At 48.6% G+C, this 23,562-nt stretch overlaps 1 protein-coding gene across 5 annotated transcripts in view; it reads right to left on the minus strand.

Moving 5' to 3' along the window:
* Window positions 1–12,147: 12,147 nt before the first annotated feature.
* slc5a1 (solute carrier family 5 member 1) overlaps window positions 12,148–23,562 on the minus strand; it is a 60,308-nt gene continuing 48,893 nt past the window's right edge. Inside the window, exons 9-13 of one of the 5 annotated variants that reach the window (XM_060844085.1) lie at window positions 19,317–19,532; window positions 18,754–18,862; window positions 15,541–15,548; window positions 13,771–13,781; window positions 12,148–12,755 (exon numbers count right to left, since the gene is read on the minus strand). In XM_060844085.1, coding sequence (XP_060700068.1) covers window positions 12,563–12,755; window positions 13,771–13,781; window positions 15,541–15,548; window positions 18,754–18,862; window positions 19,317–19,532 — 537 coding nt within the window. In that variant the 3' untranslated portion in view covers window positions 12,148–12,562. Of the gene's footprint in view, window positions 12,789–12,845; window positions 12,852–13,575; window positions 13,618–13,770; window positions 13,782–15,540; window positions 15,549–18,753; window positions 18,863–19,316; window positions 19,533–23,562 lie in introns of all 5 variants that reach the window. The other 4 variants (XM_060844083.1, XM_060844084.1, XM_060844082.1 and 1 more) reach the window with 4 other exon arrangements.

Consider the following 23,562-nt stretch of genomic DNA (forward strand, 5'->3'; position numbering starts at 1 on the left):
TACAATGGGGACAGTACAATGGGGACAGTGCAATGGGAGCAGTGCAATGGGGACAGTGCAATGGGGACAGTACAATGGGGACAGTGCAAGGGGGACAGTGCAAGGGGACAGTACAATGGGGACAGTGCAAGGGGGACAGTGCAATGGGGACAGTGCAAGGGGACAGTACAATGGGGACAGTGCAATGGGGACAGTGCAATGGGGACAGAACGATGGGGACAGTGCAATGGGGACAGTGCAATGGGGACTGTACAATGGGGACAGTGCAATGGGGACAGTACAATGGGGACAGTGCAATGGGAGCAGTACAATGGGGACAGTACAATGGGGACAGTGCAATGGGAGCAGTGCAATGGGGACAGTGCAATGGGGACGGTACAATGGGGACAGTGCAAGGGGGACAGTGCAAGGGGACAGTACAATGGGGACAGTGCAAGGGGGACAGTGCAATGGGGACAGTGCAAGGGGACAGTACAATGGGGACAGTGCAATGGGGACAGTGCAATGGGGACAGAACGATGGGGACAGTGCAATGGGGACAGTGCAATGGGGACTGTACAATGGGGACAGTGCAATGGGAGCAGTACAATAGGGACAGTGCAATGGGGACAGTGAAATGGGGACAGTGCAATGGGAGCAGTACAATAGGGACAGTGCAATGGGGACAGTGCAATGGGAACAGTACAATGGGGACAGTGCAATGGGGACAGTGCAATGGGGACAGTGCAATAGGGACAGTGCAATGGGGACAGTACAATGGGGACAGTACAATGGGGACAGTACAATGGGGACAGTGCAATAGGGACAGTGCAATAGGGACAGTGCAATGGGAGCAGTGCAATGGGGACAGTACAATGGGGACAGTACAATGGGGACAGTGCAATGGGGACAGTGCAATAGGGACAGTGCAATGGGGACAGTACAATAGGGACAGTGCAATGGGGACAGTACAATGGGGACAGTGCAATGGGAGCAGTACAATGGGGACAGTGCAATGGGAGCAGTACAATAGGGACAGTACAATGGGGACAGTACAATGGGGACAGTGCAATGGGGACAGTGCAATAGGGACAGTGCAATGGGGACAGTACAATAGGGACAGTGCAATGGGGACAGTACAATGGGGACAGTGCAATGGGAGCAGTACAATGGGGACAGTACAATGGGGACAGTGCAATGGGGACAGTGCAATAGGGACAGTACAATGGGGACAGTACAATGGGGACAGTGCAATGGGGACAGTGCAATAGGGACAGTGCAATGGGGACAGTACAATGGGGACAGTGCAATGGGAGCAGTACAATAGGGACAGTACAATGGGGACAGTGCGATGGGGACAGTGCAATAGGGACAGTGCGATGGGGACAGAGCAATAGGGACAGTACAATGGGAGCAGTAGAATAGGGACAGTACAATGGGGACAGTGCAATAGGGACAGTACAATGGGGACAGTGCAATGGGGACAGTGCAATGGGGACAGTGCGATGGGGACAGTGCGATGGGGACAGTGCAATGGGGACAGTACAATGGGGACAGTGCAATGGGGGCTGTACAATGGGGACTGTACAATGGGGACAGTGCAAGGGGGACAGTGCAAGGGGGACAGTGCAATAGGGACAGTGCAATGGGGACAGTACAATAGGGACAGTGCAATGGGAGCAGTACAATAGGGACAGTGCAATGGGGACAGTACAATGGGAGCAGTGCAATGGGGACAGTGCAATGGGGACAGTACAATGGGGACAGTGCAATGGGGACAGTACAATGGGGACAGTGCAATGGGAGCAGTACAATAGGGACAGTGCAATGGGGACAGTGCAATGGGAACAGTACAATGGGGACAGTGCAATGGGGACAGTGCAATGGGGACAGTGCAATGGGGACAGTACAATGGGGACAGTGCAATAGGGACAGTACAATGGGGACAGTGCAATGGGGACAGTGCGATGGGAGCAGTACAATGGGGACAGTACAATGGGGACAGTGCAATGGGGACAGTGCAATAGGGACAGTGCAATGGGGACAGTACAATGGGGACAGTGCAATGGGAGCAGTACAATAGGGACAGTACTATGGGGACAGTGCGATGGGGACAGTGCAATAGGGACAGTGCGATGGGGACAGAGCAATAGGGACAGTACAATGGGAGCAGTAGAATAGGGACAGTACAATGGGGACAGTGCAATAGGGACAGTGCAATGGGGACAGTGCAATGGGGACAGTGCGATGGGGACAGTGCGATGGGGACAGTGCAATGGGGACAGTACAATGGGGACAGTACAATAGGGACAGTACAATGGGAGCAGTGCAATGGGGACAGTACAATGGGGACAGTGCAATGGGGACAGTGCAATGGGGACAGTGCGATGGGGACAGTGCGATGGGGACAGTGCAATGGGGACAGTACAATGGGGACAGTACAATGGGGACAGTGCAATGGGGACAGTGCAATGGGGACAGTGCGATGGGGACAGTGCAATGGGAGCAGTACAATAGGGACAGTACAATAGGGACAGTGCGATGGGGACAGTGCAATGGGGACAGTGCAATGGGGACAGTGCAATGGGGACAGTGCAATAGGGACAGTACAATGGGGACAGTACAATGGGGACAGTACAATAGGGACAGTGCAATGGGGACAGTACAATGGGGACAGTGCAATGGGGACAGTACAATGGGGACAGTACAATGGGAGCAGTACAATGGGGACTGTACAATGGGGACTGTACAATGGGAGCAGTACAATGGGGACTGTACAATGGGGACTGTACAATGGGGACAGTACAATGGGGACTGTACAATGGGGACAGTGCAATGGGGACAGTGCAATGGGGACTGTACAATGGGGACTGTACAATGGGGACAGTACAATGGGGACAGTACAATGGGGACAGTGCAATGGGGACAGTACAATGGGGACAGTACAATGGGGACAGTGCAATGGGGACTGTACAATGGGGACTGTACAATGGGGACAGTACAATGGGGACAGTGCAATGGGGACAGTGCAATGGGGACTGTACAATGGGGACAGTGCAATGGGGACAGTACAATGGGAACTGTACAATGGGGACAGTACAATGGGGACAGTACAATGGGGACTGTACAATGGGGACAGTACAATGGGAACAGTACAATGGGGACAGTACAATGGGGACTGTACAATGGGGACAGTACAATGGGAACTGTACAATGGGGACAGTACAATGGGGACAGTACAATGGGGACAGTGCAATGGGGACAGTGCAATAGGGACAGTGCAATGGGGACAGTGCAATGGGGACAGTACAATGGGGACAGTACAATGGGGACAGTACAATGGGGACAGTGCAATGGGGACAGTACAATGGGGACAGTGCAATGGGGACAGTGCAATAGGGACAGTGCAATGGGGACAGTGCAATGGGGACAGTGCAATGGGGACAGTACAATGGGGACAGTGCAATGGGGACAGTGCAATGGGGACAGTGCAATAGGGACAGTGCAATGGGGACAGTGCAATGGGAACAGTGCAATGGGGACAGTGCAATGGGGACAGTGCAATGGGGACAGTACATTGGGGACAGTGCAATGGGGACAGTGCAATGGGAGCAGTACAATAGGGACAGTGCAATGGGGACAGTGCGATGGGGACAGTGCAATGGGGATAGTGCAATGGGAGCAGTACAATGGGGACAGTACAATGGGGACAGTGCAATGGGGACTGTACAATGGGGACAGTACAATGGGGACAGTACAATAGGGACAGTACAATGGGGACAGTGCAATGGGAACAGTGCAATGGGGACAGTGCAATGGGAGCAGTACAATAGGGACAGTGCAATGGGGACAGTGCAATGGGGACAGTACAATGGGGACAGTGCAATGGGGACAGTACAATGGGGACAGTACAATAGGGACAGTGCAATGGGGACAGTGCAATGGGGACAGTGCAATGGGAGCAGTACAATGGGGACAGTGCAATGGGGACAGTGCAATGGGGACAGTGCAATGGGAGCAGTACAATGGGGACAGTGCAATGGGGACAGTGCAATGGGGACAGTACAATGGGGACAGTACAATGGGGACAGTACAATAGGGACAGTGCAATGGGGACAGTGCAATGGGGACAGTGCAATGGGAGCAGTACAATGGGGACAGTGCAATGGGGACAGTGCAATGGGGACAGTACAATGGGGACAGTGCAATGGGGACAGTACAATGGGGACAGTACAATGGGGACAGTACAATAGGGACAGTACAATGGGGACAGTGCGATGGGGACAGTACAATGGGGACAGTGCGATGGGGACAGTACAATAGGGACAGTGCAATGGGGACAGTGCAATGGGGACAGTGCAATGGGAGCAGTACAATGGGGACAGTACAATGGGGACAGTGCAATGGGGACAGTGCAATGGGGACAGTGCAATGGGGACAGTACAATAGGGACAGTGCAATGGGGACAGTGCAATGGGGACAGTGCAATGGGGACAGTACAATAGGGACAGTGCAATGGGGACAGTGCAATGGGGACAGTGCAATGGGGACAGTGCAATGGGGACAGTACAATAGGGACAGTGCAATGGGGACAGTGCAATGGGGACAGTGCAATGGGAGCAGTACAATGGGGACAGTACAATGGGGACAGTGCAATGGGGACAGTGCAATGGGGACAGTACAATAGGGACAGTGCAATGGGGACAGTGCGATGGGGACAGTGCAATGGGGACAGTACAATGGGGACAGTGCAATGGGGACAGTGCAATGGGGACAGTGCAATGGGGACAGTACAATGGGGACAGTGCAATGGGGACAGTGCAATGGGGACAGTGCAATGGGGACAGTACAATGGGAACAGTACAATGGGGACAGTACAATGGGGACAGTGCAATGGGGACAGTGCAATGGGGACAGTACAATGGGGACAGTGCAATAGGGACAGTGCAATGGGAGCAGTGCAATGGGAACAGTGCAATGGGGACAGTGCAATGGGGACAGTGCAATGGGGACAGTACAATAGGGACAGTGCAATGGGGACAGTGCGATGGGGACAGTGCAATGGGGACAGTACAATGGGGACAGTGCAATGGGGACAGTGCAATGGGGACAGTGCAATGGGGACAGTACAATGGGGACAGTACAATGGGGACAGTGCAATGGGGACAGTACAATGGGGACAGTGCAATAGGGACAGTGCAATGGGGACAGTACAATGGGGACAGTGCAATAGGGACAGTGCAATGGGAACAGTACAATGGGGACTGTACAATGGGGACTGTACAATGGGAGCAGTACAATGGGTGGAAGGCATAACAGGGATCTAAGGAACAATTTTCTCACGCAGACGGTGGTACGTGTGTGGAATATGCTGCCAAAGGATGTGGTGGAGGCTGGTACAATTACAACATTTACAAGGCTTTTGGCTGGGTATATGAATAGGAAGGGTTTGGAGGGATATGGGCTGGGTGCTGGCAGGTGGGACTAGATTAGGTTGGGATATCTGGTCAGCATGGACGGGTTGGGCCAAAAGGTCTTTGTCCATGCTGTGCAACTCTGTGTCTCTATTTGGCCCATTGTGCCTATGCTAGCCCATTATAAGAGTCACTCAGCTAATGCTACGCTTTGCCATTTCCCAAGGGGACTGCACATTTATTTATCTCCGAATATGACCCCACAAGGAAGTAGTAATCAGCTGCTATCTAACTTCTCATTTGACCTTTGCAAAGATTTATTTTTCCTTCTTCTTGGCACACAACTATATTAGACTTCCATGCAATGCAGTTCACTCATTCTTAATAAAGAGAAAGAACTAATTGCAAGGATTTTTGAGTGAAAAAGGAGGAATTTAATATCAACAAAAATGATGAAATGATCCAACTCACACACACAGATACACAAGAATGAAGTTTTTAAAAAGCGAACAACATTCAGCACAAAGCAGAAGATGAAAAAAGATCAGTTTTAAAAAGTCCTTAGAATCCTCAAAATGTTAGGTTTTAACCTGAGACAGTTGCTTCATCGATGCGACCGCAGCATTAGGGAGATTTGCAGATATATTCACAGTTTCCTGTGAATGGATGAGGCTTTAATTTGCTTTGTTCCCTGGGCCCGGTTTCTCAAGAGACTGAGAACCAGAGAGAACAAAAGCATTGCAGTTCTGCTGTCACAAAGCCATTTGCTTCCCTCTCCCTGCTCTGCTCAAAAGCTGTTGCCTCAAATATAGTTCATTTGTGCATTCCTGTGTCTGACTCAATTGTTTTATTTCTCAAACTGGATATTCTTTATGTGAGTCATTCATCCCAATATGTTTGACTTCCAAAGCGGTCTCAATCGAATAGAAGTTACAGATCAGAGTGACTACTTTTGTTGACTTTGATGACATTAACTTCAATTCAGACCGAACTTATTTATTGAAGGTATCACGATTTTGGCTTGATGTGCTGAGGTGATCATTGTAGCCATCTGAAGTTAGTTTAGGTCTGTATTCACTATAGGTTAGAAAAACAAGAGGAGATCTAAATGAGGTGTACAAGGTGTTAAAGGTGATTGACCAAATAGATACAGAAAAGATGTGTCCTCTTGAAGGTCAGTCTAGAGTAAGACATCATAGCTTTAAGTGGCAGAATTTGAACAGAGATGAGGAGGAATAATTTCTCTCAAAGGATCATGTTGCTTTAGAATTCAATGCCCCATTGAATGGGTTAAATGGTTATGGGGAGTGGGCAGGAAAGTGGAGTTGAGGCTGAGATGAGGCAAGTCATTATCGTATTAAATGGTGGAGGAGGCTTGAGGGGCTGAATTGCTTCTTCCTGCTCTCTGTTCCTATCTTCTCATGTGCTTCAGGGAAGGGAATCTGCTGACCTTCCCTGGCCTGGTCTGTATGTGACCCCAAACACACAGCGATGGGTTTGAATCGTCTGTCCTGTGAAGCAGCCGAGCAGTTCACGCTGAGTGCCAAATGTCACTCTTGTCAGAGGTATGTCTTTTCTACCATCATATGTTTTCAGGAGCTTCCTGTATGCAAATCAGCTGCCTCATTTCTCCATTTGTCAGCGGGGACTAAATTTTCAAAGCACTTCACTGGGAACATCCAGAGGGATGGGAAAGACGCTACGTGAATGCAGGTTTTTCTCTTTCTGTAAGAGAACTGGAATCAGTAGAGATCTTATCGGGAAGTGGTAAACATCCAATGATTGTTTTATTGTATAGTTTTATGATTTGTTTTTCAAAGCAGTTTATTTGCTTCAGGTTAAATTGCACTCTTTGGCAAATAAGTTCTTTGCACAGGATTGATGTGAATCATCAGGTTTGTAAATATTCCCCTAACCATGGACAATTTATCTTGTGGCTTTTTTTATTGTTTATGTTCCATTTTAATGTAGTTTGTTTGTTTTTTCCTCCAATTGGGAATCTGAAACCTCACAATCCTGAAGGCCAAACCTCTCCCCGATATCCCATTCTCTTAAAAATCATCATGCTTCTCAAATGTTCAATTGTGCAACATAACTGGGACATAGATAGCTCACGGTGGGGAAATCAATGAAAGAACACACTAACCAACTGCTGATAGAGGGTCGCTGACCAGGAACATTAACCTCTGTCTCTCACTTCATAGACACTGCCAGACCCTTTTTTTTAGATTACTTACAGTGTGGAAACAGGCCCTTCGGCCCAACAAGTCCACACCAACCCGCCGAAGTGTATACCTCCCAGACCCATACTCCCACATTTACCCCTTCACCTCACACTATGGGCAATTTAGCATGGCCAATTCACCTAACCTGCATATTTTTGGACTGTGGGAGGAAACCGGAGCACCCGGAGGGTACCCACGCAGACACGAGGAGAACGTGCAAACTCCACACAGTCAGTCGCCTGAGGCGGGAATTGAACCTGGGTCTCTGGCGCTGTGAGGCAGCAGTGCTAACCACTGTGCCACGGGCTGAGATTCTCTCACCCTTTCGGTTTTTATTTCACATTTCCAGCGTTCACATTATTCTCCCCTTCATATAAACAAAGCTTTGTTTTCCATTTGTTTCCAGGAAAGGGTATTCTGCTTCATCGCACTTCTGTCACATATTCCCAGGATATGGGTGTCGCTGATTGGTTCAGCATTTATGACCCATCCCTAAGTTACCCTGGAAAAGGTGGTGGTGAGTTGCTTTCCTGAATCACGTCAGGAGTTACCCGATACCAGGTTAGAGTCCAATAGGTTTATGTGAAATCACACAAGCTTTCGGAGTGCTGCCCCTTCTCCTGATGAAGGAGTGGCGCTCTGGAAGCTTGTGATTTCAAATAAACCTGTTGGACGATGGGATAACTCCTGACCTTGTCCAACACCAGCACCTCCACATCTTGAACCGCTGCAGTCTATCTGGTGAATATGCTGTTCCAGAGGGAATCGAATCAGTGACAATGAGGAATATATACAAACCCTTTTGGATGGTGTGTGACTGTTCGAACAGCCACACGTCACAACTCCGTTTCATTGAACTGTAAGCCTGCTGAAAAGGGGGTAAAACTGACAACAGTTATGTTCAAGGGTCACTGAGCCCTTCCTCAGCCCAGTCAATCCTCGCTCCCTCGGAGCGGAGGCTTGCGGACTGACACGATTGGATTGGCTCAGCTGCTGGCTCGGCTGAAGATGGGATTGCTTCAGTAACGCGCCCTGCTGCCAGGGGGCATATTATTAAACTGGGGAGGGTTCAGAAAAGATGTTGCCAGGACTGGGAGATTGAGTTTCAAGGACAGGTTGGGCCTTATTTTCCACTGGAGCGTAGGAAGTCATGAGGTGACCTTTTGGGGGGTTTGTAAGATCATGAGGGACAGAGATAAGGTGAATGGTGGGTTTTCAAGATGAGGGGGCATATTTTCAAGTCGAGAGGAGAAAGTTCTAAAAAGAACCGTGCTGGCAGGTGGGACTAGATCGGGTTGGGATATCTGGTCGGCATGGACGGGTTGGACCGAAGGGTCTGTTTCCGTGCTGTACATCTCTATGACTCTATGACAGGAGGAACAACCTTTATACGCAGCGAGTGGTCCGTGTGTGGAATGAGGAAGTAGTGGAGGAAGGCACAGTTACAAAGTTTAAAGGTATTTTGATAAGTACATGGATAAAAAGTGAGGTCTGCAGATGCTGGAGATCAGAGCTGGAAATGTGTTGCTGGTTAAAGCGCAGCAGGTCAGGCAGCATCTAAGGAACAGGAAATTCGACGTTTCGGGCATAAGCCCTTCCTCAGGAATGAGGAGAGTGTGTCCAGCAGGCTAAGATAAAAGATAGGGAGGAGGGACTTGGGGAAGGGGCGATGGAGATGTGATAGGTGGAAGGAGGTCAAGGTGAGGGTGATAGGCTGGTGTGGGGTGGGGGTGGAGAGGTCAGGAAGAAGATTGCAGGTTAGGAGGGCGGTGCTGAGTTGAGGGAACCGACTGAGACAAGGTGGGGGGAGGGGAAATGAGGAAACTGGAGAAATCTGAGTTCATCCCTTGAGGTTGGAGCATTCCCAGGTGGAAGGTGAGGCGCTCTTCCTCCAACCGTCGTGTTGTTATGTTCTGGCAATGGAGGAGTCCAAGGACCTGCATGTCCTCGGTGGAGTGGGAGGGAGAGTTAAAGTGTTGAGCCGTTGGAGGAGTCACTTTAACTCTCCCTCCCACTCCACCGAGGACATGCAGGTCCTTGGACTCCTCCATTGCCAGAACATAACAACACGACGGTTAGAGGAAGAGCGCCTCATCTTCCGCCTAGGAACCCTCCAACCACGAGGGATGAACTCAGATTTCTCCAGTTTCCTCATTTCCCCTCCCCCCACCTTGTCTCAGTCGGTTCCCTCAACTCAGCACCGCCTTCCTAACCTGCAATCTTCTTCCTGACCTCTCAGCCCCCACCCCACACCGGCCTATCACCCACACCTTGACCTCCTTCCACCTATCACATCTCCATCGCCCTCCCCCAAGTCCCTCCTCCCTACCTTTTATCTTAACCTGCTGGACACACTTTCCTCATTCCTGATGAAGGGCTTATGCCCGAAACATCGAATTTCCTGTTCCTTGGATGCTGCCTGACCTGCTGTGCTTTAACCAGCAACACATTTTCAGCTAAGTACATGGATAGTTTAGTCTGGGATATGGTCAGCATGGATTGGTTGGACCGAAGGGTTTGTTTCTGTGCTGTTTGGCTCTGATGACTCTTAGTGCCAGAGATTCTTCCCATGACCAGAGTGTTTTCCTAGACACAGGAGTAATCCACTCAGACTCACTCCACCATTTTCTCCCAATGGCCTTGAGAGTCTGTGCCTTTAAATGTCTGTGTAATTTCATTGCGAATCAACGTCCTTTACCTCGTAGACAGTGTGTTCCAGATCATTATCACTTAACAAAGCACAGTGCACCACACTGTTTGGATACTTAGGACCATAATATGTTGGAGCAGAATAGGCCATTCAGCCCATAAGGTGGCATGGTGGCTCAGTGGTTAGCCTGGCTTTAACAGCTGGTTCTGAATGTCGGTTTGTTCAGTGAACTGGAACCTTCCAGCTGAGTGAGTAAACCTACATCCAGGACCTCTACCTGAGCAACAAATCTTCCCAAAACTCACTTCACCAACTGGTGTATGAGGCTCCAACCAGTGGTCTATGTCGCTGTCAAAGTTCACCAGAAACATGGTCTCACCAATCCCCTTTAATGGAGAATCCATTCAGCCGTGGTGCAGCACGGTGGCTCAGTGGTTAACACTACTGCCTCACAGTGTTCGGGACCCAGGTTCGATTCTAGCCTCGGGTGCTATCTGTCTGGAGTTTGCACATTCTCCCTGTGTCTGTTTGGGGTTTCCTCCGGGTGCTCCGATTTCTTCCCACAATCCAAAGACATGCAGGTCAGGTGGATTGGTTGTGGGAAATTGTCCAGGCTGGGTGCATTCGCCATGGGACATGCAGGGATGCTCTTCAGCGGGTCAGTGTGGACTTGAGGGGCTGAATGTCTTCTGAATGCAATTCAAGGGGACATAAATTTAAGGTGAAGGGTGGAAGGTATAGGGGAGATGTCAAGGGTGGGTTCTTTACCCAGAGAGTGGTGGGGGCATGGAATGCGCTGCCCATGGGAGTGGTAGAGTCAGAATCATTGGCGACCTTTAAGCGGCAATTAGATAGGTACATGGATGGGTGCTTAATCGAGGATAGATGTTCGGCACAACATCGTGGGCCGAAGGGCCTGTTCTGTGCTGTATTGTTCTATGTTCTATCTATGTTCTAATGCAGTGGGGGGAGGGGGGGCAGTGATTCTATGAATCTGTTCTGCCATTCAACAAGATCACGGTGGATCTGGATCTGTTCATCTCCATCTCCTGTTTCTCTCTCGTCCCTGACTGAATTAAAATCTGACTATCTCAATCTTGAAGGTACCGAACAGCCCTCTGCAGCGACGTATTCCACAGACTTACCACTTTATGAGAGAAGAAATTCCTCCTCAGCTCTGCCTGAAATGTGTGTCCCCTTATTCTGAGATGATGCCCTGTGGTTCTGGACTCTCCCACAAGGGGCGCATCCTCTCCACACCTCCCCTGCCCAGCCCAATAATCATTGTGTGCGTTTCAATAAAGTTGTCTCTCATTCCTCTAAATTCCAACGAGTGCAGGCCCAGTCTACTCAACCTCTCCCCATAAGGCCATACATGATACCAGCCAGGTGAACCTTCAATACCAACATATTTTTCCTCAGATCAAGGCCCCAAAACTGTTCCCAGTCTCCCAGCTGTGGACTAAGTCGTGTGTTTACTCACTTGTGGGAGTTTAGTGACTGCACTTCCACACCTTACAGCCATGATTCCACTTCCAATGTACTGCACTTGACTGGTGAAACACAACAAGAGCTTTTGAAAGTCTGAAAGGCCATGTGGAAATTCAACTTCCGTTTACTTTATGAAGAAGTACTCAACCTAAGTAGGTTAGTTCGGGGTAAATGTAGAGTAATAGGGTCGGGGAATGGGTCTGCGTGGGTTACTCTTCAGAGGGTCGGTGTGGACTTGTTGGGCCGAATGTCGTGTTTCCATACTGTCGGGATTCTGAATGAGTGAAAGTGAACATTGAGATAATCTGTGGAATCTGACAGACAAGAGAGAAAACAGAAAGTTGGACTTTATTATCTCTGATTATCATCTTATTTCTCTCAGCATTATTATTGCACTTATTTCTTTAAAAACATAATAAATTATCCATTTTTGAAACAATTGTCTTCAGGTATTGTTTCTATAAGCGCCTCTTACAAACTTCTGCCAGCTTGCTGTCATCAAACTTGTAGCTGACGTAATGTGTGCAAATTTGCAGCTCAGTGAAGCAAAGGCCTCAGGATCCAGCAGGGATTCTCAAAATTTCTCAAGATCTCTTTGTAAAAACTGGGCCACCAGTTTCATCCTATTGTTTGATAAGAAAGGAAGTGTCTATTTTAGAAACACCGTTTTGTTTTTTAAGAAGTACAAATCAGACAGCATTGAGCGCACTCGTTTGTGAAGACTGTGAAAGCAGTGCATCATGGGTTTGGTTAAAATGGTTGAGAGAGGTCAGTCAGTCGGAGGTCACCTTTGACCCCTCGTGTTATGCGTAAAACGCCCAGAAGAAGATGCAGACGGCCAGCAGAATGATGGCGTTCATGTTGACGACATTTCTCCACAGGGGCACCTCTGAGATGTCCGTCAGCTGCTGTTGAAGGGCTTCTTGTTCCTCTTTGCTCAGCTTTTTGGTCTTCTGGTCGAATCCACAGAACCAGTTGTAGGTTTTCTTCCAGCAGCTCACATCTTGGACAGACTCTGAGACAAAAAGAACAGAGCACAGTGGGTGAGGAAGGTGGAGGAGGCCACTCAATTCAAGGCCAGTTCACCTCGACCTCTGTCTGCAGCTAATCAACACCCCTCAATGGTGAACATTCCAATCATCCCCCGGCATCCACAACATTCATAACGGATTTCAAAACTTAACATACAAATTAGGTCACTCCCCCACCCCCCACTCATAATCTTTGACTTCCATGAAGATCAAAAAACTATTTTCTCCCTCACACACTCAAATCTGTTTGTGTGTGAAATGGCCTCCTGACTCTGCTTCTCAATGTCTGAGGTAAAACCAATGACTGCAGATGCTGGAAACCAGATTCTGGATCAGTGGTGCTGGAAGAGCACAGCAGTTCAGGCAGCATCCAAGGAGCAGCGAAATCGATGTTTCGGGCAAAAGCCCTTCATCAGGAATAAAGGCAGAGAGCCTGAAGCGTGAAGAGATAATCTAGAGGAGGGTGGGGGTGGGGAGAAAGTAGCATAGAGTACAATGGGTGAGTGGGGGAGGGGATGAAGGTGATTGGTCAGGGAGGAAAGGGTGGAGTGGATAGGTGGGAAAGGAGCTAGGCAGGTCGGACAAGTCCGGTCAAGTCATGGGGACAGTGCAGAGCTGGAAGTTTGGAACTAGGATGAGGTGGGGGAAGGGGAAATGAGGAAACTGTTGAAGTCCACATTGATGCTCTGGGGTTGAAGTGTTCCGAGGCGGAAGATGAGGCGTTCTTCCTCCAGGCGTCTGGTGGTGAGGGAGCGGCGTTGAAGGAGGCCCAGGACTTCCATGTCCTCGGCAGAGTGGGAGGGGGAGTTGAAATGTTGGGCCACGGGGCGGTGTGGTTGATTGGTGTGGGTGTCCCAGAGATGTTCCCTAAAGCGCTATGCTAGGAGGCGCCCAGTCTCCCCAATGTAGAGGAGACCGCATCGGGAGCAATGGATACAATAAATGATATTAGTGGATGTGCAGGTAAAGCTTTGATGGACGTGGAAGGCTCCTTTAGGGCCTTGGATAGAGGTGAGGGAGGAGGTGTGGGCACAGGTTTTACAGTTCCTGCAGTGGCAGGGGAAGGTGCCAGGATGGGAGGGTGGGTTGTATGGGGGCATGGACCTGACCAGGTAGTCACGGAGGGAACGGTCTTTGCGGAAGGTGGAAAGGGGTGGGGAGGGAAATATATCCCTGGGGGTGGGCTCTTTTCTCAATGGCTGGCCTTTCATTTAAGGGAGAAAGTGAGGACTGCAGACGCTGGAGATCAGAGCTGAAAATATGTTGCTGGAAAAGCGCAGCAGGTCAGGCAGCATCCAAGGAGCAGGAGAATCGCGTTTCGGGCATGAGCCCTTCTTCAGGGATGAGGAGAGTGTGTCCAGCAGGCTAAGATCAAAGGTAGGGAGGAGGGACTTGGGGGAGAGGCGTTGGAAATGCGATAGGTGGAAGGAGGTCAAGGTGAGGGTGATAGGCCAGAGTGGGGTGGGGGCGGAGAGGTCAGGAAGAAGATTGCAGGTTTGGAAGGCAGTGCTCAGTTCGAGGTTGAGACTGAGACAAGGTGGGGGTAGGGGAAATGAGGAAACTGGAGAAATCTGAGTTCATCCCTTGTGGCTGGAGGGTTCCCAGGCGGAAGATGAAGCGCTCTTCCTCCAGCTGTCGTGTTGCTATGGTCTGGCGATGGAGGAGTCCAAGGACCTGCATGTCCTTGGTGGAGTGGGAGGGGGAGTTGAAGTGTTGAGCACGGGGTGGTTGGGTTGGTTGGTCCGGGCGTTCCAGAGGTGTTCCCTGAAACGTTCTGCAAGTAGGCGGCTTGTCTCCCCAATACAGAGGAGGCCACATCGGGTGCAGCGGATGCAGTAAATGATGTGTGTGGAGGTGCAGGTGAATTTGTGGCGGATATGGAAGGATCCCTTGGGGTCTTGGAGAGAGGTAAGGGAGGAGGTGTGGGCGCAAGTTTTGCATTTCTTGCGGTTGCAGAGGAAGGTGCCGGGAGTGGAGGTTGGGTTGGTGCGGGGTGTGGACCTGACGAGGGAGTCATGGAGGGAGTAGTCTTTTCAGAACACTGATAAGGGGAGGGGAGGGGAGGGAAATATATCCCTGGTGGTGGGGTCCGTTTGGAGGTGGCTGAAATGACGACAGATGATACGCTGTATACGGAGGTTGGTGGGGTGGTAGGTGAGAACCAGTGGGGTTCTGTCCTGGTGGCGGTTGGAGGGGCAGGGCTCAAGGGCGGAGGAGATGCGGTGGAGAGCATCGTCGATCACGTCTGGGGGGAAATTGCGGTCTTTGAAGAAGGAGGCCATTTGGTTGTATGGTATTGGAACTGGTCCTCCTGGGAGCAGATGCGGCGGAGATGAAGGAATTGGGAATATGGGATGGAGTTTTTACAGGGGGCAGGGTGGGAGGAGGTGTAGTCTAAGTAGCTGTGGGAGTCGGTCGGTTTGTAGTAAATGTCCGTGTTGATTCGGTCGCCCGAGATAGAAATGGAGAGGTCTAGGAAGGGGAGGGAGGAGTCTGAGACGGTCCAGGTCAATTTGAGGTCGGGGTGGAAGGTGTTGGTAAAGTTGATGAACTGTTCAACCCCCTCATGAGAGCACGAGGCAGCGCCGATACAGTCATCGATGTAGCGGAGGAAAAGGTGGGGGGTGCATAAACCCCTCAATTAGATTCCAGTCTGGAACTCACTCCTGGGGATCTATTATTGGATCTGTGAAGTTGGATGTTAGACTGAAGACAAGATTTGGTCCAGATCATGTGGTGACCGTTGGAACAGATCTGACTAAAGAGTCTGGCCTTTCCTGGGCATCTCTGTCCGAGGAAACTAGGCCAGGATCCATTGAGTGCAGGATCAGTACTCGAGCTGAAAATATGTCTACTTTTTTTTACGACAATAGCTGCTCTATTCCGGGAAGCAAGATGTTTGTATTTTGGGCAGCCATTTTGCCAGTGACTGTAAGAAGTTGGAGAGGGAGTACGGATGCAGGTGGCTTCTGGGATAGGACGCTAGATGGGTAATGGATAGAGTTCCAAATGGGAAAGGGGCAGGATGTCATGTGGGTGATGGGATAGGATGAAGGTGGGAGATGGGATAGGATGCCAGGTGGCTGATGGGATAGGAAGCCAGGTGGATGATGGGATAGGATGCCAGGTGGTTGATGGGATAGGATGACAGGTGGTTAATGGGATAGGATGCCAGGTGGCTGATGGGATAAGAAGACAGGTGGATGATGGGATAGGACAACAGGTGGATGATGGGATAGGACAACAGGTGGCTGATGGGATAGGATGACAGGTGGGTGATGGGATAGGATGCCAGGTGGCTGATGGTTTAGGATGCCACATGGGTGATGGGATAGGACAACAGGTGAGAGATGGGATAGGATGCGAGGTGGCTAACGGATTGGGTTCCTGAGGGGAGAGGGGCAGGATATCTTGTGGATGTAAGGGTAGAGCGTTAGATCAGCGAGGCGGGTATACTAGAAGCTGGGTTTGGGATAAGATTTCAAGTGGGTATGGCAATAGTATCTATTTAACTCAAGCTTTTGATGGATGCTACTGTTATTGATGATGTGAAGGCTATCCCCTGAATATTGGTAAAGTGTATTGGGAAATTATTTGACCGTGGAGGATATGATTGTTAATGTTATGGTGAATCCTCCTTTAGTTGGATACAATTTGTTCAGACTTCGTGTTGTGAAAAATGGTTCACATTTAAGGACGAGGGAGTTCGATAGATTTGTTACATTGGACTGTTCCAAAACATCAGTTACGTTCAATTCTACTTCGCAATAGGGGTGGGTTTTATTATAAGGTTTGCATTCGGTTTTTCAGGAATGACTGAAAAGCAGCTCTCGTGTCACACTTCATTGGGCAAAGAGACATAAATAGATGTTCATTTTTATTGTCGTTTCCACCATTCCCTTCCATCGCTGACCCTGGCATGAAGCAGCTGACTGCAGACACAAGGTGTGACCTCAATCCCGATACCCTGCGAGGAGGTGATGGTGGTGAGCTGCCTTCTTGAATCACTGCAGTCTTTGCATTGTGGTTAGACCCACAATGCTCTTGGGGAGGGAATTCTGGGATTTAGACCCAGCCACAGTGAAGGAAGAGGGATATATTTCCAAGTCAGGATGGTGAGTGGCTTGGGGGAGAGCTTGCAGGTGATGATGTTCCCATGTACCTGCTGCCCTTGTCCTTCTCGTTGGAAGTAGTTGAGGATTTGGAATGTGTGTTTCTGGAGATTTGGTGAATTTTTGCAGTGCATCGATTGGATGCTGCTGAGTGTCAATGGTGGAGGGAGTGGCTTTTGAAGATCAAGAGAGCTGCTTTGTCCTAGTTCTTGAATGTTTGTGGAGCTGTACGCTTCCATCGTATTCCTGCCTTGTGCTTTGTAGTTTGTGGACAGGATTTGGGAAGTCTGGAAGTGAGTTACTTACTGCAGTATTCCACCCTCTGACCTGCTGTTGTAGTCATAGTATTTATATGGCTAGTCCAACTCAGTCTCTGGTCAATCCTATCCCAAGATATTGCTAGTGCAGGATTTAGTGATGATAATTCCATTGAATATCAGGGGCATTGAATATTTGTGGCATCCACCTTTGGAGCTGGTTCATGCCCTGGCTGGTGTTAATTTTATTAATCAGCTGAAGCCTAGATATTGTCCCAGTCTTGCTACGTTTGAACACGGACAGCTCCAGTATTTGAAGGAGTCTCGAATGGTGCTGAACACTGTGCAATCATTTGGTAGCACCACCATTTCTGACCTGGTGGCGAAGGGAGAATCACGCATCAAGTATGAAGCATGTTGGACAACTACAGTGTTTGTAGGTTCGAGGCCGATGTGAGTAATGTCACATTCTGTCAGTAAACCAACTCCCAAGAAAAGGAGTCCTATTCAGTTTCACACCTCACCATCTGCTTTAAACAAAGCAGAGCAGAGCAGGGGAACAGTCACTTCGACCCACAGACCCTGCATCGACTCATGAGGCCTCTAAACAAAAAACCTTTTGCCTCCATGTGATCAGATCCCTTCATTCCCTACCTACTTGAGTGTCTATCAAGCTGCCTCTTAAACATTGTTATCGTAAAATGTATTTAACAACCTATTCCACACTCCCAGAACATATAGCTCTGTGCCACCGCTATGTGTCTGTGTGTGTTTGCATGTCTGTGTGTGTGTATGTGCATGTGTATCTGTGTGTGTGTGTGTGTCAGCGTGTGTGAGTGAGTGTGTGTCTGTGTGTTTGCGTATGTATGTGTTTGTGTATCTGTGTGTGTGTCTGTATGTGTTTGTGTGTCTTCTGTATGTGTGTATGTCAGCATGTCTGTGTCTGTGTGTATGTGTGAGTGAGTGTGTGTGTGTGAGTGTGTGTCTGTATGTGTTTGCGTGTCTTCTGTATGTGTATGTCAGCATGTCTGTGTCTGTGTTTATGTGTATGTGTATGTGCGAGTGAATATGTGTGTGTGTGTGTGTGTCTGTGTGTGTATGCGTGTGTGTGAGCGTGTGTCTGTGTGTGTCTCTGTGTGTGTCTGTGTGTGAGAGTGTGTGTCTGTGCGTGTATATGTGAGTGAGTGTGTGTGTCTGTGTGTGAGTGTGTGTGTCTCTGTGTGTGAGAGTGTGTGTCTGTGTGTGTGAGTCTGTTGTTTATGTGTGTGCGCGCGTGTGTAAGTGTGTGTACGTGTATATATACACAATATTTTCACAGGACAACCTCAATTATCCAAATGGGACGGGCAGGGACTATTTGGTTCAGATGACTGATTGTTCGGATAATGTTTTTATGGGACCTTGAGATCTTGTTCGGATAATCCGAAATTCGGATAATTGATGTTCAGATAACTGAGGTTGTTCTGGAAGTATGTATACAGTATATGTATAAAGAGAAAGAAGGTATTAAAAAAGTAGGAGTCAAACTGGGAGATAGCTCCGGGAAGGTGGATACAGTCATTATCTGCTGTGTGAAAATGTTTTGCAATGTTACCTTCATCAATATCCATTTTGCTATCAGTATCTTCATTCTTCCAATCATCGTTATCCAGATCGACACGTTCCTCTTTGCTGTTTCGTAAACTCCAACACAGTCGGTAAAGCTAAAATAAAAATGACATTTATGACTATAATTCAACTGTGAAACAAACATTCATTTTCAAATCTTCAAACAAGAATAGTACCTGCAACTGCGTGTGTCCTACACTCAGGCTGTGGAACATGGGTGTCACAGTGTGTGCAGCACTGTAACCATCCCAAACACTGGCTCCTCCCAACCATTCCGGACACATGCCTCACCCAAATATTCCAAACACACAAACCATTCCAAACACATGGATCATTCCAAAAACACGTATCATCCCAACTGATTATCCCAGAACATTCCAAGCACACTGGAAGTCCTGAATTATCCAAAAACCAGGCATTATCCCAAAGATATTGATTAACACACAATAAAGTTGGATCATCTCAAACACATGGATTATCCCCACCATGCCATGGTTAGCAGTGAGATTGCAGGGGTAGGGATAGTGCTGTAATGAAGCCCATACTCACATGAACATCATCAATTGGCTTTGTCAGGAAAGACACAATGAGTACCATCACAATGGTGGCGACAAAGAGGATGATGGCAAAGTACAGGTAATGGATGCCGCAAATAATCTTGGGACAGTTGCTCGGACTCACACAGCTGCCCGTTCCATACACAAACTCCGGGATCATCCGAGACAAGCCAGTGGCAAGGCCAAATATCAAGCCCCAAAATGCACCCTACAATAACAAGATCACATTAATACATCATAGGGAGAGCAACCAATCAGCCGCCTGTTTCACACAGTATGCACGTCTGTCATCGTGTCAGGAATTCTGCTGGAGCCTACACTTTAGTGAAATCAAGTGGTGTTTGGCCACAATTCTATTTTCCTGCCTGATCCCCTGTTTCCAATGGAGTCCCAAAACCAATCAGCCTCTGCTTGAAAACACCCAATGACTGAACGTCCAACCTCTCTGGGCAAGATTACAATCCTCTGAATGTCAGAATGCATTTCCACCTCCAGTCATTCTGAGACCATGCCTTGTAGTTGTAGGTACTGTAGTTTTGATGGAACATCCTCTTTGAGCCCTCTCAGAATTCTACCTGATTCAAGTTAATCATTTCTCCGTTTACCGCAGAGAAAGTAGTACTCTGTGGAGGTGACAGGTTTAATTCAGACCACAGGAGATCAAGTGAGGTGAGCAGAGCTCTGTGGAGAAGGTGGTTATCTTTACAGCGCTGCTTATGGACGAGGGAGAACGGAGAGCCCCTCCTCCGTCAGGACACCAAGTTTGTTTTCTAAGCAAGGGCTCATGCCCGAAATGTCGATTCTCCTGTTCCTTGGATGCTGCCTGACCTGCTGCGTTTTTCCAGCAACACATTTTCAGCTCTGATCTCCAGTATCTGCAGTCCTCACTTTCTCGCCTTCTCTCTCCCAAATTTAAAGATGCCAATGGGATGGAGGAACCCATCTTGGCAACGGGTTCCTGATGTGCTGTTGGGTGACTCTCCCAGATGTTCCTCACCTGGCCTGGGAGCCAGGCCTGTCGGTTAGGCCGCAGCGATGCCGTGAGGAAAACAAAGGTGCACCGTGGATTTTAAAACTTCACAGTGCGTGGACAAACTGGATCTCCAGGCATCTTTCTAGAAGGGTGTCCCATTTTAACGCTTCCCCCACCCACCCCACCCCACCCCCACCATGCACTGTCTAATTCTCACTTCAACATTCACCTTGAATGTGCTGCTTGTGATCAGACTCAGTGGGGAAAGACAAAAAGAAATGAGTCTTTACAACATCGTTTGATAGCTGCTTGAACAACACAACGGGAAAGTACTGAAAGGGAGTAACGGGTGAGATGTTGGTCAGCTGTGTCCTCTGGCTGGAGAGTCCAGAACTGGGGGAGCTCTCCATTTCAAAATAAGTCACTTCGGGCAGAAATGAGCAGAACATTTTCACTCAGACAGTTGTAAATCTTTCATTCTCTGCCCCAAAGGGCTGCAGAAGTTCAATCACGGAGAATGTTTAAAATAGTGATGGACGCATGTCCACAGACTAAAACCAAAACCAAAATCCGATGATGCAAAGGGATCGAAGGATAGTGGGGGAAAATTGCTTTCAGGTAACAGTTTTGATGGGCTGAACTGCCAGAGGAAGTGGTGGAGGCTGATACAATTACAACATTTTAAAGGCATCTGGATGGGTATATGAATAGGAAGGGTTTAGAGGGATACGGGCCAGGTGCTGGCAAATGGGACTAGATTGGGTTGGCATAGACGAGGTGGACTGAAGGGTCTGTTTCTGTGCTGTACATCTCTCTGACTCTGTGAACGATCGGCCATGATTGTGTATTGAACAGCAAAGCCAGCTTGATGGGCCGAATGGCATATTCTTGTTCTTCTGCTTTGCAGGAGCATCGTGAGAGAAAATTTGACAGCTAGTCACATAAAGAGAGATTCAGTCAGGTGACCAAAAACGTAGTTATGGAGTCATACAGCACAGAAACACACCCTTCACAAGGCGAAAGCAGGGACTGCAGATGCTGGAGATCCGAGTCGAGACTGTGGTGTTGGGAAAGGCAGCATCCGAGGAGCAGGAGAGTCAATGTTTCGGGCAAAAGCCATTCATCCTTCAGTCCAACCAGTCCATGCAGACCATCATCCCAAATTAAACTCGTTCCTGCTGCCTGTGATTGGCCCAAATCCCTCCAAACCTTTCCTATTCACGTAGGTATTTAAATATCCTTTAAATGTTGTAACTGCACCTGCAACAACTATTCTTCTGGAAGTACATTCCACTCGCAGTGTAAAAATAATTGCCCCTCAAGTCCTTTTAAAATTTTTCACCTCTCACCTTAAAAATATGTCCTGTAGCCTTGTAATCCCCTACCCTAGGGAAAACACACCTGCTATTCACCTTATCATCGAGTCATAGACTCATAGAGATGTACAGCATGGAAACAGACCCTTCAGTCCAACCCGTCCATGCCGACCAGATATCCCAACTCAATCTAGTCCCACCTGCCAGCATCCGGCTCATATCCCTCCAAACCCTTCCTATTCATATACCCATCCAGATGCCTTTTAAATGCTGTAATTGTACCAGCCTCCACCACTTCCTCTGGCAGCACATTCCATACACGTACCACCCTCTGCCTGAAAATGTTGCCCCTTAGGTCTCTTTTATATCTTCCCCCTCTCACCCTTAACCTATGCCCTCTAGTTCTGGACTCCAGTCCCCAGGGGGAAAAGACTTTGCTGATTTACTCTATCCATGCCCCTCATAATTTTGTAAACCTCTATAAGGTCACCCCTCTGCCTCCGATGCTCCAGGGAAAACAGTCCCAGCCTGTCCAGCCTCACCTTACAACTCAAACCCTTCAGTCCCAGCAACATCCTGGTAAATCTCTTCTGAGTCAAAGTTTTTGGGTAATAGGAATGTTTTTAAAGAGGAAAGTGAAGGAGAGGGGACAGAGGGAATTCCAGAGCTTGTGGTCTCGGTTATTGAAGGATGCATTGGGAGGTCAGACTGCCAAGGAGTGTGAGTCAATGTGGATCAGCAGGCACTGAATGGGATGGGACTGGTTACAGACAATGCAAAGCTCATTTAACCTACCAGTCGAGCCCCCTGCTTCACTTCCTGAACAGATCAGGCCTTTTTCTTGCTTCTGCAGTAATAGGGTGTCAGAGTGAAAGTCTGAACAGGAGCAGTAAAAGAAACATTGCTGAGATCAGGTGGATGAGGAAGGGGGTGAGGAAGACCGAAGAGAAATAGTTGGAATGTTATGATGAGGTTGGTCAGGACGTTGGTGAGGCCTCTTCTGGAGTAGTGTGTCCTGGCCTGGTCGCCTGGTGTTACAGTCACAGAGTAATACAGCATGGAAACAGGCCCTTCAGCCCAAACTGGTCCATGCTGACCATCGTGCCCACTCAGCTAGTTCCAATCACCTATATTTGGCCTATATCCCTCTAAACCCTTCCCATCCATGTACCCATCCATGTGTTTTATAAGTGTTGCAATTGTACCTGCCTCAACGGCTTTCTCTGGCAGCCCATTCCATGTACACACCATTCTCTGTGTGAAGGAGTTCCCCCCTCAGGTGCTCCTTAAATCTTTCCCCTCTCACCTTAAACCTATGCCCTCGAGTTTTTAATTCCCCATCCCTGGAAAAAAGGCTACATGCATTCATCCTGTCCACGCCCCTCGTGATTTTATGCACTTCAATAAGGTCACCCCTCATTCTCCTATGTTCCAAGGAATAAAGTCCTATCCTGGCCAACCTGTTCCTATAACTCAGGCCTACTAGTCCTTCAACATCCTCGTAAATCTTCTTTACACTCTTTCCAGTTTTACTATGTCTTTCCTATAACAGGGTGACCAAACCTCTACGCAATACTCCAGGTGCGGCCTCACCAATCATTTATACAACATCCCAGTTCCTATACTCAATTCCTCAACTGATAAAGGCCAGCATGCTAAGTGCGTTTTTCACCACCCTGTCTACCTGTGATGTCACTGTTGATGAACTATGTATTTGTATTCCCAGGTCCCTCTGTTCCAGAACACTCCTCAGGATCTTATCATTTACTGTAAAAGTCCTACCTTTGACTTTCTAAAGTGCAACACCTCACACTTATCTGTGTTGAATTGCACTTGCCAATCCCCAGCCCACTTCCCTGTCTGATCCCCTATAATTCCCCTGTAATTTTTGATAACCTTCCTCGCTAGCAACAATACCTCCTAATTTTGTATCATCCACAAACTTGTTA

This window comes from Hemiscyllium ocellatum, chromosome 24 (genome assembly GCF_020745735.1).
Source record: "Hemiscyllium ocellatum isolate sHemOce1 chromosome 24, sHemOce1.pat.X.cur, whole genome shotgun sequence".
In the NCBI taxonomy this organism is placed as follows: Eukaryota; Metazoa; Chordata; class Chondrichthyes; order Orectolobiformes; family Hemiscylliidae; genus Hemiscyllium; species Hemiscyllium ocellatum.